This window comes from Eptesicus fuscus, chromosome 17 (assembly GCF_027574615.1).
Source record: "Eptesicus fuscus isolate TK198812 chromosome 17, DD_ASM_mEF_20220401, whole genome shotgun sequence".
Classification (NCBI taxonomy): Eukaryota; Metazoa; Chordata; class Mammalia; order Chiroptera; family Vespertilionidae; genus Eptesicus; species Eptesicus fuscus.
In genome coordinates this window covers 61,736,721-61,752,658 of record NC_072489.1, presented here as the reverse complement: position 1 = coordinate 61,752,658, position 15,938 = coordinate 61,736,721, and the positions used below count along the sequence as shown (strand labels likewise).

Here is a 15,938-nt window from a genome sequence, read left to right as displayed (position 1 = left end):
CATTTGTCAGTGATTGAAAGAGACATTATTTTCTCAGTGATATTGTTATCAGATACAAACTTTCACGTGTCGGTGGGATTGCAAGTGAATTCTGTTCTGATTATGTTTGCCTGGTGCTGGCTCAGGGTAATATTCTAGTGACTGCGTCTGAGAGCATGTTCAGATCACTGAGGGAATGGCCGCTTCTCCCTGGGAAGGAGCAGAGGTCACGCTGCCGGCTGCAGGGCCAGGACACCCGGGTTCACCACCCTGTGCTGCTGTTACCAGCTCTGTGGGTGGGTGGGTGCTTTGTCTGAGTGCTGAGATCAGAGGCTGTGGCTCGTGGGATTTCTGTGTTTTGTTTCTCTGATATTCTGTATGGCCACACACAGTCAATTTTTTTGTAAATTTACGGAGCTTGAACATAATGCATTGTGGGTATAAAGCTCTAACTCTATGAAAGCAAGTCAGCTGTGCTAGTCAAATCTGCTATATTCTCACGATGCTTTTTCCTTTTAATTTGTGACTTTTAATATGTAGATAGGCTACCTGTGTCAAACAAGGGTATTGAAGCATCCTCTTTTTTTTTTGGAAAGAACATATTTTGTCTTATTGCTGCCAGCGTTTTCTGTTTCCTTTGTGTGATGCTTCATGTTTATATTTTTTCCTCTTGGTTTAACTGAATAGTTCAAAAACATTTTCCTGCTACCCTCCTTTATTTCCTTTAGTGATGATTTCAAAGTAAAAAATTCTCATGTCTACATTTCAAGTTGGTGTTCTTAAATGTTGCCTTCTTCTGATGAACCTTTTTATTGTTATTAGGGTTTCATCTTTGTGTTAATATTGCTTATCTTGAAGTTACTTTATCTAATGCTAATACATAGCTACATTACCTTTCTTGAATTAATGTCTGCACAGAATATATTTTTCCATCTTTTTACTTTCAACTTACCTGCATTTTTAAGTTTAATGTGTGTCTCTTATAAACAGCGTTTAGTTTTACCTTTTAGTATTATCCAGTCTGGCCAGTCTCTGCCATTTACTCAGAGTGGTTGTCATTTACATTTAATGCAGTTATTGATATGGTCGAGTCTAAGGCTGAAAACAATAAAGGAAAACCTCATCCAAAGGGGCATTCTCACGCAGGTACCGCCCCTGGAAGCTCACGTTGACGGGGGAGGGGGGGGGGCGAGGGCAGGAAGGAGCTGACGTCATAACCCCAGCAGAGGAAGGAAGGTTTTCTCCTTGCCCAGCAATAGCCCAGCCAATGAGAAACCACCGACGCAGCCAGTGAGAAGCCACTGCAACGCGGAACTCAGCTCTCCTCCGATGGAGTTTTGTTCTTAACTGCTCCTCCCAACTTCCTCCTTTTTCTCTAAAAAGTAACACTTCCCTCCTTTGTTCTCCACACGTGCATGCAGTTTGCAACAGTTTCCTCTGCTATTCCCGAGTGAAGTCATTCTTGCTGGAAAAACAACTGGCTGTTTTATTTTTAAGGTTGACAAGTCTGCCACCTTGTTATTTGTTTTCTGTTTGTCCCACCTGTCACTGGTGGAACCTGTGATTCCTTTTTTAAAAAAATATCTTTTAATTGATTTAGAGAGAGAGGAAGGGAAGGGGAGAGATAGAAACATCCACGAGAGAGAATCATCAATTGGCTGCCTCCTGCACGCCCTCTAATGGGGATCAAGCCTGGAACCTGGCATGTGTCCTGACGGGGAATCGAATCATGACCTCCTGGTTCATAGGTCAACACTCAACCACTGAGCCACGCCAGCCAGGTCTGTGGTTCCTTTTGGTGTACTGAGGCATAGACCCCTTTCCCATGCAGTAGTAGGATTTTTTTTTTAATCCTCACCTGAGGATATCTTTCCATTGATTTTTAGGAAGAGTGGAAGAGAGAGGGAAAGACAGAGAGAAACATCGATGTGAGAGAAACCCATCAATCGGTTGCAGGCAGCCTGACCAGGGCCCCGAGCCCGGGAGGAGCCTGCACCTGAGGTACGTGCCCTTGACTGAATAGAACCCGGGACCCTTTGATCCGCAGGCCGACACTCTATGCACTGAACCAAACCAGCCGGGGCGCGTTAGTGGGAATTTAATTATTGTGGTTTGTTTCTTAGAGTTGAAAGTTTATCTGTCTTCTTGAAAGGATACAGACCTTTTACTTACTTAAACCAAGTTATGTTCCTGCTTCTGACTTGCAGCTGCTAAGCTGCCTTGAAAGGAAGATGGTCACCGTGTAAACATGGTTGTGGGTGAAATGAGAGTTACAGGCTCAGCCGGAGGGTCTGATAGGCTCCTGTCTTAGGCTGGAGTCCTGCACACCCAGGGGCTGTTTGGGTGCTGGCTGGTTCTGAGGGAGGGGTGTGTGTGATTCTGGGTGGGTGAGGTGTTACCATGGTTACCGAGTCTGTGCCCCTTGGGGACAAGGGGAGGGAGTCCTCTGGCTGCTGAAGTAGTTGGAGGGTGAACAAGCAGGGCATCCAGGGAGCAGGCATTGGCTGTGCTCTGGGGCGCAGCGGGGGGCGGGGGGCTGCCTGGGCCAGGCCTCAGGCCTCTGACCTCCTGTGCAAGGTTTTTATCAGCAACTTGGATAAAGACATAGAAAGCAGGCTTATCAAATTTGCGAATGACACAGAACCAGGATGGAAGGCTAATATGTAGGATAATAGAATCAAGGTTCATAAAAATCTTGGCAGGAATGATGGGGCTGAACTATGAGGGAGCCTAACAGGATTACCTGTGAGGTCCTGCTGGGCAGGCAGCCACGCCGGCAGCGGGGGGCCGGGAGGCCCAGCCTGAAGGCAGGTTGTGCAGAGCAAGGCCTGGGGTTCCCAGGTGGTGACTGTAAGTGTAACGTGTGTTACTAACTGCAGTAGGAGCTGCAGATCTAAGGATGTGAACGGCCTCAGCACGTCCTTCCCGGAGCCCCGCTTCCGGACCCCCCCCCCCGCCCCGCCCCGCCCCGCCCTGACAGATCTCACTCTGGCTTCCAGCCGGCAGGCTCTGACCTTCCCTGAGAAGCTCCTCCAAGTCTGCAGCGTGGAGTCCGTCATGCTCCACTGAGGCCCAGCCTCTCCCACTGCACGGTGCTCCCCAAATGCGGCCATCGTCCGGTTGTCCATCTTCTGCTTCGGACCCGGGGCTCCTGCAAGTCTGTCTGCCGGTCAGACCTTTGCCCTGAGCAGCGACACCGCGACTGGCACAGAGCAGATGCCCAGGGCACCTGGCTGGTGGCCTCTGCATTCTCAGACTTGGGCGAGGGCTCTGGGCCCCACATCTCTGGATCTCACCCCCCTCCCACCAGGTAGTGACAGGTGTGCAGGCCTATCCTGTGGGGAGCAGGTGGTGGACCTGTGGAGGCTGCACCAGACCATGCCCAGGTGCGGACCATCCTGGGAGTCCGGAGGAGCACGGGGCTGGCGGGGGGTGGGGGTGACTCCGCTCCTTGAACAGAGATTCAAAATCATGGGCGCCATCTAACCACGTGCAGACTGCTTGCTTGGGGGTCTCCCGTTAACCTCCGGCTGATTGTGGAGAGGATGTTCCAACTGGGAGGGGAGGAGTTGAAAACGAACGATAGTCCCGGGCGGTGTGCTCAGTGGTTAGAGTGTTGGCCTGTAACTCAGGTCGTGGGTTTGATTCCCAGTCAAGGGCACGAACCTGGGTTGCAGGCTCGAGGATCAGGGTGCATTTGGGAGGCAACCAATCAATCTCTCTCTCTCTCTCTCTCTCTCTCTCTCTCTCTCTTTTCTCTCTTCTCTCTTCTCTCCCCCCTCCCTCTCTCCCAGTCTCTCTAAAACTCAATAGAAAAAATATCCTTGGGTGAAGGTTAACAAAAACTTATGGTGATAACAAGCACTACATCAACGCTGCTTCCGCCTCCCGGACACCGGGCACTTGTACGTCAGCCCACCCGCCTCCGAGGGGTGTGTGCGCCTCGGGGCTCCGCCAAGCAGCCGAGGCCCCGGAGACCGTCAGTCAGGCGGCCGTGGAGCCGGTCACTGGTCTGGGCCCCGCCGAGGCCTGGGAGGCTGTGAGTGCCCTGGGCTCTGCAGCGCCTGCTCCCGCGGGATCAGTGCTGTGGACTCTGCCCGTCGAGTAGAGACCCCTGCCCCCTGCCCCCCGCCCCCTCTGTGTGCGGGCTGGCACCTCACCCTTTTTTTTAAACTGAGAACGATATTTTAGTCATTTTTCTTTCCAACTGGAACTCTGGGAATTCACAATTAACGTCCTGGCCCATGAGCCTCTTACAGACACGGGAGAAAGTTTCAGCCCTGTGCCAGCTGCTCGGCTGCGCTGTGTCCCGATGCACCTTGGGAGCCGGCTGCGTCCAGCTTCTCGCGGATCCTCTTGCCCACGATCGCACTCGGAAGAGCGAGGCCTCCAGGACGGCGGTCGGCGTGCGGCTCCGGACGCTCCTGCTTGTTCTCCGTCCGGCTTTTTCGGGTCGGCGCAGACAGACCTCCTCTGCCCGACGAAGAACACGTGCTTCCCATGACCACCTTCTCCAGCTCGAGGGCCAGACGGCGTGGTTTTCTGTAAAGACTTGAGTTGAGGAACCAGAACGAAGATGATAGCTTTCCGACCGCCACCAACTTCACTTCCCTTGGCCGCTGTGATGTCCAGTCCCGCAGCTGGGCCTTGAGGTCCGAGTTCATCTCCCGTCCCGGCAGAGTCTGGAGATGCTGGACTCGAACTCGTCTGGCTTCCCGCCGTTCGGCTTCACGATCTCGGCGCTGGAACTGAGCATGGCTCCTCCTGGGCGGGCGCCGCCTGAGAAGAGCGGCCCCGCAGCTTTCCCCCCTCGGTGCCCGGCCAGCTCAGGCGGTGGAGATCCCGCGGGCAGCACACGGCCAACCACGTGCGTGTTGGTGCCTCGCAGGCGTTGGCCTCCCACGGGCCACTCGGACCAGAAGTCGACAGCCTTGGGTTCAGGTCCCTGCCGCCACTTCCTGGCTCTGGGGCCACGTCCGATCACTTACTGACCCGGAGCTCAGCCAGTCTGTAAGCACTCGGCTCGGGCCCCCTGACGACAGGCGTTCCCCCTGCTTCCGGGGTCTCAGCTCCGGCTGAGCTTGTCCAGCTGAGCGTTTCCACGAACCCGTTAGATGGAGGATTTCCACGTGAGTCAGCTCGTTTGTGGCGCTCTTCCTAACCCTCAGTCAGGTGTCGGAGCAGAGGGACGGGCGAGCATCGAATCGTCAGGCTCCTGGCCGCCTGCTGTGCCCTTGGCCATCCTGCCGGCACGCGGCTTCCCGGTGTCTGGGGGAGGGGGGGCGGTGTGTGACCCCTCGAGGTATAATTCATTTCCCATAACTCTCTTCTGCAGCCAGAATGCGATGACGATCCTTTGTCAGAGGGGACATGAGCAAACGTGTTTTCTCTCTGAAATTCGAGAGGGGCCACTCATTCCTCCACAAGTTCTTGTGAGCACCTGCTCGGCATCAGGCAGAACTAGACCCATTCACTTGGGAATCCCCGGTTCTTAGGGTCTTTGCATGTTACGCTCACAGCTGTTCTCATGCCCAGAATCGGTCCACGCCGGCAGGTGGCGAGGGAAGATGCCACCCACTCTGTCATTCTTTCTGTCTTTCCCCAGTTGGTCCGGCTGAGAGCCACCAGCTGGGGCAGCATCACCCTCCTCTTCCCGAGGGGTGGGCTGGTGCTCCCTGAGGGTGGGGGGTGGGCTGGTGCCCCCTGCGGTGGGGGGAGGCTGGTGCTCCCTGGGGGTGAGGAGGACGCGGCCTTCCCAGAACTAAGACAGCAGCTGAGCGCTCGGCCCTCACGCATCTTTCTTTGCTGTTTCAGTTTTACGGAGTTTCTGGACCCGTTCCAGAGAGTCATCCAGCCGGAGGAGATCTGGCTGTACAAAAACCCCCTGGTGCAGTCGGACAACATCCCCACCCGCCTCATGTTTGTAAGTACCAGGTCTCCCGCTGGCTCGGCCTTTCTCCCACGTACAAACCCAGTGAGTTTCCCCTTCCGCTTTTCTAACCCCCGGAGACGGGGAGCACCTGAGAGAAAGACGGTGAGCAGTCCATCAGGTTCAAGTTCAAAACCAAATGGTGGTGGGCGCCGCTGGCTCACACGAAGAGTGATGGTGGGCGCTGGGAGGAGGGGCCTGCCGGCCGAGCTGCGCTGGCTGTCCCCAATATTCACAGTGAAGTCGCTGCAGACTGCAGCTCGCCTGCTGCGAAGAGAAGCTGAGGTCTTTGCCACGGGTTTCAGCCGGTCAGCTGCCCGCCACCGACCAGGCGCCCAGTGTGACGCCACCCCTGGGTAGTGCCTGCGTCTCGGCTTCTGGAATGAGAGGGCCAGCGCCCACATCGCGTGGCTACGCTGGGGTGTTTGTGCGTCACCTGCCCCACGGCAGCCGCACCCTCTGAGACCCCCTCCTCGCAGGCCCTTGGTGGCGCGTGGGCAGATGGTCTCAGTGAGCCCCACCCACACACCGTGGAGGAGGGTCTTTAGTTCCACGGTGGCAGATGCAGAACTGCGTTCCAGCGAGTGAGTGGCAGGGCCGGGACCCCATCTGAGCAGCCAGCCCCGAGCCCCGCTTCTGCGAGGCTGCCCTCGGGCTGGGACCGGGTTCAGGGCTCCGGGCTGGTTCCGGCCTCGCTGTGGGCGGAGAGGAGCCCTCCAGGCGATGAGAGAGGAAGGTCACTCCTCTTTGCCAGCCCTCCTGCCTCTGGCGACAGCGGCCCTGGTCCCACAGCTCTCCCAGAGCACACGAGAATCATGGTTGCGTTTTGAAAGAGATCCTCTGATTTTATGGAGGAACTCTTGTCATTAGCGATGATGGGAAGGTCTTTGTGTCTGCAAACTCCTTCAACGGACCCGAGCACTAGTGAGCACTCAAGTCTAATTTCCATCGCTTTTTAATCATTGCTTTTCTGCTGGAAAATAAACTGGATTTTCATCAATCTTAGAGCAATTAAAAACTAGGGTGGTTATAAGGAGATCACTACCTAACACTTGAGTATTAAATGAGACTTCTTCCATTTTGGCTCTAAGTCAAATCTGTGAATCCTAGAACAAAGGAACCGGGGTGTCTGACTAGTTTACTGTGTGGCTTTCATGGGGCGGGGGGGAGCGTCTCTTTATCACGTACCCCCCGTTCTTCAAGTTCCATGTGCTGTGAAACATAGTTTAGAGATGAGTGTTCGTGTGGGGTGACGTGAGAAATTTGTGGCTGTGTCCTGGGCTTAGGTGAGCAATGGATTGTTTCAAAGTCTAGATACAAATGCTAAGATTTCTGGGTGCGGAGCAGGAGAGCTGAGGCAGGGAGCCGTGCTGAGACGCCCCGTGGCCATCGAGCCACGAGCCTGAGGGTGGGTCTCCCGGGTGTGCCCTTGCCTCCCGGTCGTTGGGCAAACTCCCGCTCAGGTTCTGAGCCTCTTTGGGAGAGTCTTCCCAGCGGCCGTTCTTTCTGGGTCCTGTTCTTGTCTAACTGGGGTATCATCCAGGTTGTCCTGTAAGGTTTTCTTCAGTGTTTGAGGTGGGACTGTGGGTCATGGCAGAGCTGTTTGCTGTCACTGAGTTGCGTCTCTGTTGGGAGTGGAGGCCTGTTCTGTGGCCTAACGTGAGAGGAACAAGGAGCCAAGGACGTTCTGACCTTGACTCTCACTTTGTACTGAAGTGAGCATGCCCTCAGCCGCCGCTGTTGGTTTTTTATTTATTTACTAGGAGCCCGTTGCACGAAGTTTCATGCAATAGACTTTTCCTTCACCTGGCTGCCGGCACCAGTTTTCCTCTGGCCACCCGCCGATCAGAGCGCCTCCCGCCAGCACGAGAGGAACTCAGATCGGGAGGCGCTCCGATTGGGCGGGTGGCCAGAGGAAAACTGGTGCTGGTGCCGGCAGCCACGCAATCGGCCACCCCGAGTTCCACCACCAGCGTCTTCCGCTGGCCCCATGCGCTCCTACCGCCAGCCAATCAGCCACCCTGAGTCCCACCCCCTGAGCCTCCAGCCGGCCCAATCGTGGGCGTAGCGGAGTGATGCAATTTGCATATTACCTTTTTATTATGTAGGATTTATTCGACGTGGGATGGTTGGTCGTGAGCCTGCAGGGAGCAAGCTCCTGCAGACTTCTCCACGTCCACATTTCTTTGCCTCCAGTTCTTATGTCCAAAGACAGGGAACCACAGACAGGCCTTTGCAGGAGGGTAGTCACTGCTGTTTAAACACCGAGTGGGTCTGAGCGGGCTGTCACCAGCATCAGCGCCGAGGAGACGGAGCCCCGCCTGTCCTGGGTGCGTGCTTGAGGGGCGTGAGAGCTCTGGGCCTGGTGGAACCCCCAGACATCCGGACTCCCCAGGAGTGAGTGTCCTCCTGTCGCCTCTCGAGTGGCCCTGGGGCAAGCTCTGCTGCTCCGCTTCCCTGAGTCTCTTCCCGCAGCTGCCACAGACCTGGGCACCTTCTCCTGGATGCCCTCGGGGGCACCTGCTTGTTTGAGGTGTGAACAGCCAGGGCCTTCAGGGCCACAGCTGATGAGAGGGCTCGTCAGGCTCGCTGCTCCCACTCGTGGTCAGAAAGGAACAGTGAGCAGAGGGGTTCTCAGGTCTCATGGACGGTCTCTGCAGGCAGTTCCCACACGCCCCCCGCCCCGCCCACGATGTTCTGAGCTCTGGTTGGAGGAGGCAGCAAAGCCTGTTCGTATGGATGAATTCTGTCCTGACAAACATACCTTCTGGCCATGCTTTGTCCTGTTAGGAAGCCCCTCTTCCTCATTGTAGACCAGGTGTGGGAGGCAGACCACCTGCCCTCAGAGCCTGCCCGCTCCCACCAGCTGTGTCCTCAGCCTTATCGCGGAGTCTCAAGGGGGCCAGGGAGGCCCGGCCGTGGTGAGGAGAAGGGACTCCGTGCCTGTGGCACCTGTGGCACCTGAGCAGAGCCTGCCTCACAGCGGGTTCTGCAGGGTGTTGTTTGCACCCGAATCCCACCTCCTGGTTCATTCCGGTGCTCCCTGCGCGTCTGTGTGCTGTGGGTCCGGGCGGGAAAGGACCTGAGGAAAGGAAGAGAAAACGTTCCTGCTCACAGACTGGTCTCTGCTGTGCGGAGATGAGTATTCAGCAGAACGCCGAGGGGAATGAATGATGGACGCTGAGCAAGCCCCACGGGCTCTCGTGTGGCCGGAGAGCTGGGGTGGGGGGGAGCACTCCCCCACCTGCTGCAGGGAAGGACGTGAGGGGCTTCCTGGCAAAGACGAGTCATCATAATTACAGATGAGTCCTTTCTGTTTGAAAAGCCACCACTTGAAACACGGCTCTGGCAATTACACATCAATTACAACCTGCAATCAGACCTTAGTTCAAGCGTCTGGAGTCTGCAGCATAGATGCAAAGCCTCCCCCTCGGTTGGGTCAGGAGTTCAGTCAGATCATCCATCAGGGAGCCCAATGCAGCCACTGGCCCTGATGACCCATCAGCCACTGGCCCTGATGACCCATCAGCCACTGGTCCTGATGATTGATCAGCCATTGGCCCTGGTGGTCAATCAGTCACTGGTCCTGATGGTCGATCAGTCACTGGTCCTGATGGTTGATCAGCCAGTGGTCCTGATGGTCAATCAGTCACTGGTCCTGAATATCAATCAGCCTCTGGCCCTGATGACCCCTCAGCCTCTGGTGGCCATGATGGTCAATTAGCCACTGGCCCTGATGGTTAATCAGCCAGTGGCTATGATGGTCGATCAGCCACTGGTCTTGATGGTCGATCAGCCATTGGCCCTGGTGGTCGATCAGTCACTGGTCCTGATGGTCGATCAGCCAGTGGCTATGATGGTCGATCAGCCACTGGTCTTGATGGTCGATCAGCCATTGGCCCTGGTGGTCGATCAGTCACTGGTCCTGATGGTCGATCAGCCAGTGGCTATGATGGTCGATCAGCCATTGGCCATGGTGGTCGATCAGCCATTGGCCCTGGTGGTCGATCAGCCACTGGTCCTGGTGGTCGATCAGTCACTGGCCCTGGTGGTCGATCAGCCATTGGCCCTGGTGGTCGATCAGCCATTGGCCCTGGTGGTCGATCAGCCACTGGTCCTGGTGGTCGATCAGTCACTGGTCCTGATGGTCGATCAGTCACTGGTCCTGATGGTTGATCAGCCAGTGGCCCTGATGGTCCATCAGTCACTGGTCCTGATGGTTGATCAGCCAGTGGCCCTGGTGGTCGATCAGTCACTGGTCCTGATGGTCGATCAGTCACTGGTCCTGATGGTCGATCAGTCACTGGTCCTGATGGTTGATCAGCCAGTGGTCCTGATGGTCGATCAGCCACTGGTCCTGATGGTCGATCAGTCACTGGTCCTGGTGGTCGATCAGTCACTGGCCCTGATGGTCGATCAGTCACTGGTCCTGATGGTTGATCAGCCAGTGGCCCTGGTGGTCGATCAGTCACTGGTCCTGATGGTCGATCAGCCACTGGTCCTGATGGTCGATCAGTCACTGGTCCTGATGGTCGATCAGTCACTGGTCCTGATGGTTGATCAGCCACTGGTCCTGATGGTCGATCAGTCACTGGTCCTGGTGGTCGATCAGTCACTGGCCCTGATGGTCGATCAGTCACTGGTCCTGATGATTGATCAGCCACTGGTCCTGATGGTCGATCAGCCAGTGGCCCTGGTGGTCGATCAGTCACTGGTCCTGAATATCGATCAGCCTCTGGCCCTGATGACCCCTCAGCCTCTGGTGGCCCAGCGCTGTCCTCACAGACACGTCTGTTCTCTCTTCCAGGCCATTTCTTTCCTCACGCCCCTGGCTGTGATCTGTGTGGTGAAGATTATCCGGCGAACAGACAGGACTGAAGTTAAGGAAGCATTCCTAGGTAGGGTATCCACGGTTCTGGTTCTAGGGGTGGGCAGGACTGAATTAGATGCTGGGTTTAAGGAAACCTCAGTTGCTCCCAGCTAACGTTTCTCTGGGTCAAATCAAGCTTGGGAGAAGCAGACGATGCGTTGTAAGCGGGGAAGGTCCAGGGCACCGGTGGACCCTCCCCTGCAGCCCGTGGCCGCTGTCCGTTGTGCTGAACGTTAGCGTCCGCCTCCCTCCGGGACGGGTGCTGCTCGGGCTCAGCGCAGGGCAGCTCTTGGTGGTGAAAGAAAGTGAACCGGACACTTTGTCACCACTGCCTGTCCGTCTCACGTTTGTGGCGAATAAGCCCACGTTACAGGCAGCTCAGAAATCGACCGTGTCCACACTCCCAGAGACCCTGGCTCCGTCATTTCTCGGGCCTGGCCACGGAGGTCGTGATCTCCCCCTTCCCCCCGCAGGCCAGGCGAGGACCCAGCTGCTCATCTGTGGCTTTGGGTTTGGTGGTCACGCGGCCCAGTGTCCGAGGCTGGTGGTGGGAGGTCAGCTTTTCCAGCCGGGGCACCGGAGCCCCTCCCACCCATGGCCCGAGCGGCCGGGCTGGGTTAGGATGGATATCACTGTGGTCCCAGGATGTCCTGTTGGGGGCCTTCTCAACTGACCTGGAAATCCCTCCCCCTCACTTTAAAAAAATTGTCTTTATTCTTGAAAGTATTGCAGAGTCTCCCTCCCCCCCCCATTGACCCCTTCCCCCTCCCCACTCTCCCCTCCCCTCCCAGGCCTTCACCACACTCTTGTCTGTGTCCGTGGGTTATGCATAGATGCATACGAGTTCTTTGGTTAATCTCTTCCCATGCCCCCACCCATCTCTGCCTTCCTGTTCCATGCTTCCATGTCTCTGGATCTATTTTTGTTCATCAGTTTATGTTCTTCCCACATATGAGTGAGGTCATGGGGTACTTGTCCTTCTCTGACGGGCTTATTTCCCTCAGCACCACACTCTCAGGCCCCTCCCTGCTGTCTCAGGGTCAGAGGTCCTTCTTCTTTACTGCTGCCTAGTGTTCCACAGTGTAGACATCCCACAGCGTTTTATCACTCGTCTGCTGATGGGCACGGGGCTGTGTCCAGCTCTCCGCTCTTGTACACGGTGCTGCGATGAGCATAGGGCTGCATATGTTCTTTCTGATGGTGTTTCAGATGCTTAGGATATATTCCCAGAAGTGGGATCGCTGGGTCAGAGGGCAGTTCCATGTTTAATTTTTGAGGAAACTCCAGACTGTCTTCCACTGTGGCTGACCCGTCTGCATTCCCACCCCTTGCCCTCACGGTTTCTTCATCTCCCCTCTGGTATGAGACCCCAAGACCTGGGACTGTGGGGAAGGGCCTCGGGGTGATTTGCCAGTGGCTCTTGAGGTCTGGCCGTGGCTTTCTCCGGGCTTCCTCGCTCTCGGTGAGTCTTCCTGAGGAGGCATTTCGAACTGCACCCCAAACCCGCCTCCTCACGTTAACAGAGAAGGGGGAGGTGTCGGGCGTCCTGTTTGCCTACACAAATGAGAGCCTGCCCTGGAGAAACGATGGAGAGCCTCGTGTTTCTAAAAAGCCCTTCTTTTAGGAAGCCTTAGAAACAGGGGGAGGGAAGGGCTTTAAAAAGCAAGGACCGGCCTGGCCCACATGGCTCCGTGGTTGAGCATCGACCTAGGAACAGGAGGTCACAGTTCAATTCCCAGTCAGGGCACAGGCCTGGGTTGTGAGCTTGATCCCCAGTAAACAAAAGTGACCCAGGGCCTCGGAGCCTCAGGGACACGTGCTGGTGAGCAGGTGCCCAGGGTTCGGGCCTCTTGCCGGCCAGCTCACACCACGTGGCTTTGCATTTTGCCAGCAGACAGCCTGGCTGGCCTCTGAGCCCACAGAGCTGTGGGTGCTGCAGACCAGCCCTCACACCAGACCCCGGCTGCTATCCGTCAGGAAGCTCCGGATCGGGTCACTCATTTCCTGCTCGCGGCCTTTCCTGCATCTGCACTCGGCGGTCTCCTCTCTGGTGTCTGCCCGAGAGGCCATGCCGATGCCCTGGGGTGCTGCTCAGATGGAAATAACTCAGGTCGCTTCCAGAAGGAGGAGTCTGGCTGTGTTCTGGCAGCAAGGAGCTCCCCATGGCTCTCATGAGGAGATGCCCTCCGCCCTCAATATTGTCACCCCAGACCCCCCTCTTCTCTTCTCCTTCCAGCTTTCGGGTCAGAAGTGAGGCTGCCAGCTGTGGGCGGTACGTGACATGCACACGCTTTCCAGCTCTGCTACTTGGGTCTTTTAAAGACCCGCTCTGTGCGGCGGCGAGCCAGTGGTGCAGAGGCCGGGGTGTGGGGTTCTGGATTGACGCCTCCCCTTAAAGTTCCCTGAGGCACTGGCAGCTCAGCTGGAGACGCTTCCTCCCGGAGACCTTGTCTGTGCCAGAGGCCAGGCCAGGACCACGTGGGAAGTCGGACCGGCTGGAGCACAGCAGTGCGCCCTCGGACCACGGTGTGGGGGAGACCCAGTCACGTCCTGGTGTCCTCACAGCCTGTCCGTCGTCATGGCTCGGGGAGAAGCGGCATGAAGACCATCCGGGGATCCCCTTCTCTGCCCAGGAGACCTTCCAGCAGGCCCCGAGCTTGCGAGAGGGCAGGAGGCCAGCGTTTAGGAGGAGGGTCTGTGCACGCGGGATGCAATCAGAGGGTTTCCCTGAGTTTCCTACTCCCAGTTTCCATTTCTGCTCCCCCCCCACCCCCCCGCCCCAGGCGTGGTGTCTGAGTGGTAGGACCACGCAGCTGAGCCGCCCGTGGCCCCTCCCTCCTCGCCGCCCCTACCCCCAAGATACACAGTTCCCCCCTCACACTCAGGTGGTAAATCTTCCTCTGACAAAGGTGTTCATTGGAACTGGTTGCTCCCATTCTCTCTGCTTCCCCCGACGTGTTAAAAGCAGGTGGGCTTTCCATGTGCACATGCAGCACAGCTGCTGGGTCCACTCGTCCCGATGGGCACTGGGCTGCTTCCAGATCTTGGCTGTTGTAAAAGCGCAGCAGTGAGCACAGGGGACACACATTCTTCTGAGAGGCGTTTGGGTTTCTTAGGATATTTTCCAGAAGTGGGATCCCTGGGTCATACTGTTTCTTTTTTTCTTTAATTTTTTGGTTTTTATTAGTCTTTACCCGAGGATATTTTTCCATTGATTTTTTTTTTTTTTAGAGAGAATGGAAGGGAGAGGGAGAGACACAGAGAGAGAAACATCAGTGTGAGAGATACATTGATTGGTTGCCTCCTGCACGCACCCTGACCAGGGCCGGGGATCAAGCCTGCAACCAAGAGGTATGTGCCCTTGGCTGGAATCAAACCCGGGACCCTTCAGTCCGAGGGCTGATGCTCTACCCACTGAGCCATATTGGCCAGGGTTACTGTTTCATTTTTAATTTTTTGAGGGAAATCCATATTGTTTTTCACACTGGCTGCACCTGTCTGCATTCCCACCAATAGTACGTGAGGGTTCCCTTTTCTCTGCATCGTTGCCAACATTTAATGTTGGTTGATTTGTTGATGATGCCATCCTGACAGGTGTGAGGTGATCGGTTCCTCAGCTGTAAAGAAGAAGGAAGTCTCACCTTTACGGCAGCATGGATGCACCTGGAGAGCATTATGCTAAATGAAATCAGAGAAAGACACGTACCATAGGGTCTCACTCACGTGGGATCTAATGAACAAAAATAAGCGAACAGTCTCATAGATACTGAGAACAGCCTGACAGCTGTCAGAGGGGAGGGAGATTGGGTGAAAAAGGTGACGGGATTGAGCAAAAAATACACTGGTGGACACAGACGGCAGTGCAGTGACTACCGGAGGAAAGGTGGGGGGAGAGGATAAATGGAGTAAATGGTGATGGGAGAGACCCAGTGATGGGCAACCTTTTGAGCTTGGTGTGTCAAACTTCGCCAAAAAACTGAGCATAACTTGGGTAGTGTGTCACTTTGAGGAAAAAACATTATTTCGCAAATGTTTCATCCTCGGCATGTGGCCGCCTCAGCGGCCGCATGTCATCAGAAATGGCTACGCGTGTCAGTGCTGACACGCATGTCATAGGTTCGCCATCACTGGACTAGACTGTGGGTGCTGTAGGATTGTGCACCTGAAACCTTTGTAATCTTATTAACCAAGGTCACCCCAGCCCAACACAAACATCTTAACAAGGCAAGCGGCTTTCTCCATCTCTCCCCTGTGCCCGCAGTGCCCCCTGCCACTCCAAGCTCTCTCTGCTCGTAGGACAACACGCTCGTCCCCTGGTGGCCATGAGTAGCCCTGGGCAGCTATTTCCGGGAAACGTCCCTGCACCGCTCTTCCCACGCGAGTCTCGGCTCCTGTTGAGTCCTTTGTTTGCCAGAGGGAAGGGCAGCTCCTGTGCTTCGTCGTTCAGCAAAGCAATGGGACGGGCATCCGAGGGCTCTCCGTGTGCACGGCATCTGAGCTTCCCGCACACGGACTCGCCACGTGTGAGGTCGCAATGAACACGGGGGCGACGCCCTTGCAGGGCAGCTCTCTGACTCGGTCACTCGCACCCTTGGATGGCCTGTCCCTCAGGCATCAAAGTCCTTCGGAGCCGGGGAGCCCCTGCTGGGTATTTTAAAGGAATATCCCGGGATTCCTGGTGCTTTAGGCCAGCCTTCTCAGAACCCGCCCGGGAGTGGGACTCCTCCCCTCAGACACAGCCGCCTGCTAGATAACAGTTGGCAGCTGTTGGCAGGTCAACAGGAGGGAGTTGCCGCTTTCAAACTGAAAAGCTCTGCACAGCAAAAGGAAGCGACAACAAAACAGAGGTAGCGGCCAAATGGGAGATGATATTTGCAAACAGGAGCCCCGACAAAGGTCTAATATCCAAAACATATAAAGAACTCAAAAAACTCAACACCAGTCCAACAACCCAAGAAGAGCATGGCCATAGGGTGGGTGGGTGGGAAGAGATCAACCTAAGAACTTGTATGCCTATATGCATAACCTAGGGGTGCAGACAAGGGGTGCTGAGGGCCTGGGATGGGGGGAGCAGGGGCAGGAGCAGGCTAGGTCAATGGGGAATAAAGGAAACATATGTAATACTTTCAAAATAAAGATTTACTAGTGAAAAAAAAAAAA

The 15,938-nt window shown here is 55.7% G+C and overlaps 1 protein-coding gene, 1 non-coding gene and 1 pseudogene across 3 annotated transcripts in view; 1 reads left to right on the top strand and 2 right to left on the bottom strand.

The window, feature by feature from the left end:
• Positions 1-15,938, top strand: part of PLPP4 (phospholipid phosphatase 4) — a 41,457-nt gene that overhangs the window by 7,795 nt on the left and 17,724 nt on the right. For both annotated transcript variants that reach the window (XM_054728673.1, XM_008159504.3), the window contains exons 2-3: positions 5,794-5,902; positions 10,716-10,806. In XM_054728673.1, the coding sequence (XP_054584648.1) occupies positions 5,794-5,902; positions 10,716-10,806 (200 nt within the window). The remainder of the gene's footprint in view (positions 1-5,793; positions 5,903-10,715; positions 10,807-15,938) is intronic.
• Positions 4,148-4,735, bottom strand: LOC114228996 (40S ribosomal protein S7-like; annotated as a pseudogene).
• Positions 8,025-8,152, bottom strand: LOC114229002 (small nucleolar RNA SNORA38). The gene has a single exon (XR_003615103.2). It is a non-coding gene; the product is annotated as a small nucleolar RNA SNORA38 (small nucleolar RNA).